The sequence below is a fragment of the Oxyura jamaicensis genome (genome assembly GCF_011077185.1).
Source record: "Oxyura jamaicensis isolate SHBP4307 breed ruddy duck chromosome 16 unlocalized genomic scaffold, BPBGC_Ojam_1.0 oxy16_random_OJ71645, whole genome shotgun sequence".
NCBI lineage: Eukaryota > Metazoa > Chordata > Aves > Anseriformes > Anatidae > Oxyura > Oxyura jamaicensis.
In genome coordinates, this window is record NW_023304439.1 from 1 (window position 1) to 4,915 (window position 4,915).

Here is a 4,915-nt window from a genome sequence, read left to right on the forward strand (position 1 = left end):
CCCCCCCCCGCCGGAGGTGTCGAACCCCAAGAAGCCGGGCCGGGTCACCAACCAGCTGCAGTACCTGCACAAGGTGGTGATGAAGGCCCTGTGGAAGCACCAGTTCGCTTGGCCCTTCCGCCAGCCCGTCGACGCCGTCAAGCTGGGCCTGCCGGTAACGAGCTCTGCGCGGGCGGGCGCGGGAGAGGCGAGGGGGGGACGAGCGCGAGTGTGTCTGCGTGTCCCCCCGCTCGCCCCGGGGGGGCGCGGGGCCGGCGGCGTGTCGGCAGGCACGGGGTGTTAGGCCAGCGCATCGCCCGCCCCGAGACGCGGTCCCCAGCCTGAGAGTGCCAGGGACGGCGCCGGCCCCTCCTGGGGCTCCGCCACAGAGATGCAGCTGCAGGTGCCTGGGCTGTGCTGTCCTCGCCCTCTCCCGGGGGCGTAAATCCCACGGGCTCCGAAGCCCCCCAAGCCCCCCCCTCACCCCCTCCCAAGGTCCCGGTAGGCGGCCGGCCCCGCTCCGGGGATGTCCCCGGGGGCCCCCGCCCCGCGCGGGGGGGGGGGGGGCGGCGCCCCCCGTTGGGGGGGGGCCCCCGGGCCGCTCCCCCCCCCCCCCCCCCCCCCCGCCTAATCTCTTGTGCCCTGAATGCGTTTTGCAGATGCCCATCCATGGCCTTGTAGAAGACTTGCCGTGACCCCAATAATAAAGGCCAGCCCCCCGTGCACCTGTGGCGCCCAAGGATTTAAAGCCCGGAGGTAAATTCCACGTAGGTTCGCTCTTACCTTAGCGTTAGCGGCCCCCCCCCCGGCCCCCCACCTCGCGCGGAAGCGTGCCCTCGAGGCCGCAGGACGCCGGGGCCCGGCCGTGTGTCCCCCACCCCCGCGACGTAGGCTCCCCCCTGCAGGGCTCACCTAGGGACCCTCGCCCCTCAAAGCCCGGCGGTGGCACTCCAGGGTGGGGACCGGCTCCGGAGGCGTTTTGTTGGGCGAGCCCGCTGCACCCCCTGCCTGCTGGGGGGGGGGGGGGGGGGGGGGGGGGGGGGGGGGGGGGGGGGGGGGGGGGGGGGGGGGGGGGGGCGGGGGTCCCCCGGGCCCCCCCCCCCCCCCCTGCCCCCCTGGCCCCCCCCCCCTCCTCGGCAGGACTACCACAAGATCATCAAGCAGCCCATGGACATGGGGACGATCAAGCGGCGCCTGGAGAACAACTACTACTGGGGGGCCGCCGAGTGCATGCAGGACTTCAACACCATGTTCACCAACTGCTACATCTACAACAAGGTGGGGGGGGGCCGCACGCCGCGGGGGGGGGGGCCCTGCCCTCCCCACGGCTCCTGACCCGGGCTTCCCCCCCGCAGCCCACGGACGACATCGTGCTGATGGCCCAAACCCTGGAGAAGATTTTCCTGCAGAAGGTGGCCCAGATGCCCCCGGAGGAGCAGGAGATCGTGGTGCCGGTGGCCAAGAACAGCCACAAGAAGGGAGCCTCGCGGGCAGCGGGTACGGCACCGCGCGGGGCGGGACGGCCGCCGGGACCCCCCCCAGAAGGGTTTTGCCCCCCTTGGGGTGGGGGCGCAGCTGCGGTGCTAACGGGGAGGGGGCTTCTGTCTGTGCCCAGCGCTCCTGGCGGGCCTCACGGCCGCCCAGCAGGTGCCGGCCGTCTCCTCGGTGTCGCACAGCACGGTGTACGCCCCGAGCCCCGACATCCCCACCACCATCGTCAACATTCCCCACCCGTCCGTCATCTCGGCTCCGCTCCTCAAGTCGCTGCACGCCCCCAGCCCGGCCGCGCTGCCCGCGCCCACCCAGCCCGTGGCCAAGGTAGGAGGGGAGGAAGGACGGGGACCGAGGCTCCGAGCCCGCGGGCGCGGCACGGCCTCAGCACGGCCTCCCTTTGCCTCCCCTGCCCGCAGAAGAAGGGCGTGAAGCGGAAAGCGGACACCACCACCCCCACCACCACGGCCATCATCGCCACCAGCGGGGAGTCCTCGCCCTCCGCCACGCTGCTGGAGGCCAAGGCGGCCAAGATCCCCGCGCGGCGCGAGAGCGGCCGGCCCATCAAGCCCCCCAAGAAGGACTTGCCGGACTCGCAGCAGCACCAGACGTCCAAGAAGGGCAAGCTGTCGGAGCAGCTCAAGTACTGCAACGGCATCCTCAAGGAGCTGCTCTCCAAGAAGCACGCCGCCTACGCCTGGCCCTTCTACAAGCCCGTCGACGCCTCGGCGCTGGGGCTGCACGACTACCACGAGATCATCAAGCACCCCATGGACCTCAGCACCATCAAGGTTCGGCCGGCACGGCGTGGGGACGGGGGGCGTGGGGAGGGAGAGCCGCTGCCCGGCTTCTTGGGGGGGGCTCTGGGGGCTCACCCGCTTGGCTCCCCGCAGCGGAAGATGGAGAACCGGGACTACCACGACGCGCAGGAGTTCGCCGCCGACGTGCGGTTAATGTTCTCCAACTGCTACAAGTACAACCCGCCCGACCACGACGTGGTGGCCATGGCCCGCAAGCTGCAGGTGAGCTCGGGGCTCCCCGTGGACCCCCCCCCGGACCCCTCCAGGGCCGTGCCGACCCCCTCCCCCTCTTCTCCCTGCCCTCAGGACGTGTTTGAGTTCAGCTACGCCAAGATGCCCGACGAGCCGCAGGACGCCAGCCCGCCCTCGGTGTCGGCGCCGCTGCCCGGCGCCCTCTCCAAGTCCTCATCCGAGGAGTCCTCCAGCGACGAGGACGAGGACGACGAGGACGACGAAGACGACGACGAGGACGAGAGCAGCAGCGAGAGCTCGTCGGAGAGCGAGGAGAGCTCCGACTCGGAGGAGGAGCGCGCCAACCGCCTGGCCGAGCTGCAGGAGCAGGTGAGGGCCGGAGAAGGGCCGGTGCCGCCGCCTGCGCCCGCTCCCCACGCCCGCCTCACCCCCCTGTCTCCCCCCACAGCTGCGGGCCGTGCACGAGCAGCTGGCTGCCCTCTCACAGGGCCCCGTTTCCAAACCCAAAAAGAAGCGGGAGAAGAAGAAGAAGAAGAAGTCGGAGAAGCACAAAGGCCGGGGGGGCGACGACGAGGCCCGGGCGCGCCAGGCCCAGCTGCGCAAAGCCAAGAAGGCCGGGGGCGGCGGAGGGACCAGCGGGGGCGGCGGCGGAGGCAGCTCCAAGTGAGTGGGGGGCCCGGGGGCGCCGGGGGGGGCGCGGGCGGCAGCCGTGATGACTCTTTCCCCGTCAGATCGACCGTGGCGAGGACCTGACACAACCAAGCCAAACCCTGTCTGAGTGCCGCCAGGCCCCCGGGGTTGGTGGGGGGTCTTTTGGGGTGGGGGGCGGTTGCAGCACCCCTGAGGCCTCCTCGCTCCCGGCAGGAACTCGAAGAAGGCGGCGAAAGCGGCGCTGCCGCCTCCCCCGGCGCTCTACGACTCGGAGGAGGAGGAGGAGAGCAAGCCCATGACGTACGACGAGAAGCGGCAGCTGAGCCTGGACATCAACAAGCTGCCCGGCGAGAAGCTGGGCCGCGTGGTGCACATCATCCAGTCGCGGGAGCCGTCCCTGCGCGACTCCAACCCCGAGGAGATCGAGATCGACTTCGAGACCCTCAAGCCCTCGACGCTGCGCGAGCTGGAGCGCTACGTGCTGTCCTGCCTGCGGAAGAAGCCCCGCAAGCCCTACAGCGAAAGTGAGTCGGGGGCCTGGGGGGGAGGCTGCGGGGGGCTGCGGGATGTGCTCAGCCCCCTCCTCCTCCTCCTCGTCCCCCCCCAGCCATGAAGAAGCCGGTGGGCAAGACGAAAGAGGAGCTGGCGCTGGAGAAGAAGCGGGAGCTGGAGAAGCGGCTGCAGGACGTCAGCGGCCAGCTCAACTCCGCCAAGAAACCCCCGAAGAAGGGTGAGTGCCGGGGCTGGGGGGGGGGGGGGGTTTTGGGGGGGGGGGTCTGGGGGTGCCCTCTCACCGCGCCCTCGCCCCCGCAGCCAGCGAGAAGCCCGAGTCGGCGCAGCAGGTGGCGGTGTCGCGGCTCAGCGCCTCCAGCTCCAGCTCGGACTCGAGCAGCTCCAGCTCCAGCTCCTCGTCCTCGGACACCAGCGACTCGGATTCGGGTTAGGGCCGGCTGCAGCCAGGGGCAGGTTCGGAAGCGGCTCCGCGGGACCGGGCCCGCGTGAACCGGACTGAGAGCCCCCCCCCCCCCACCCCCCCCCCCCCCGCCCCCCCCGGCTGGGGTGCGGGGGGGGGGGGGGGGGGGGGGGGGGGGCCCACGGCCACCACCCCGCCCCCAGCAGGTTTTACCGTTTTGTTTTTTTTTGGTGGTTTTTTTTTTTTTTTTTCTGACTTGTGGGATTTTTTCCGAGGGGGACAAGTTTGGGGTTTTTAAGAAAAAAAAAAAATATAAGAAAAAGGAAAAAAAAAAAATCTTAAAGCATTTAAAGGAGAAAAAAAAAAAATAAAACCACCCACACGCAAAATCCGAGGGGGCACCAGGCCCCAGGTGGGGGTCGCCGTGGGGGCAGCCGCCAGCCCCCGCCCCCGGGGGGGCCCCCCCCCCCCCCAGCCCCCTTTCTCTGGAGGATTTTAATTTATTGGAGCTGCGTCGTGCTGGCGCGGGCCCCGGCCCGTTGTACATAGCCCCCCCCCGGCACACGAGCAGGGCAGCATGTTCCCCGGCGGGGCAGGGGGGAGGGAGGGGCCGCCTGTTTTTTACGTTGACTGTATAATTTTTTTCTACTCGTTTTATTTCCCCCCCCCCCCCCCACCCACCCCCATGGTTCCTTTCACCCCCCCCCCCCCTTCCCTCCCGCCCCCGCTCTTAGCCCCTTAGAGCCGTGTTTTCATCTTATTGTATGTTTCAAACCTTTCGATTCTTTAACATGTAAATAAAGAAAATATTATTCGAGTTGAGCCGCGCTCCCTCCCTCGCCTGCCCCGGGGCTGTTTCTGGGGGCAGGGGCCCCCTGTTCCCCCCCCC

General features: G+C 69.5%; 1 protein-coding gene across 3 annotated transcripts; it reads left to right on the plus strand.

The window, feature by feature from the left end:
* Positions 1-6: 6 nt before the first annotated feature.
* On the plus strand, positions 7-4,134 carry BRD2 (bromodomain containing 2). Of its 3 annotated transcripts, XM_035312528.1 has the most exons (12): positions 16-154; positions 639-735; positions 1,120-1,257; positions 1,335-1,476; positions 1,595-1,797; positions 1,890-2,261; positions 2,364-2,492; positions 2,577-2,831; positions 2,911-3,125; positions 3,327-3,637; positions 3,721-3,843; positions 3,927-4,133. In XM_035312528.1, the coding sequence occupies exons 3-12, from the start codon at positions 1,147-1,149 to the stop codon at positions 4,055-4,057; spliced, it is 1,992 nt and encodes a 663-aa protein (XP_035168419.1). In that variant the 5' UTR covers positions 16-154; positions 639-735; positions 1,120-1,146; the 3' UTR covers positions 4,058-4,133. The 3 variants fall into 3 exon arrangements, with proteins under 3 accessions (XP_035168417.1, XP_035168416.1, XP_035168419.1); XM_035312526.1 differs by lacking the exon at positions 639-735 and having other exon boundaries at positions 7-154; positions 2,950-3,125; positions 3,927-4,134; XM_035312525.1 differs by lacking the exon at positions 639-735 and having other exon boundaries at positions 7-154.
* The last annotated feature ends 781 nt before the right edge of the window (positions 4,135-4,915 follow it).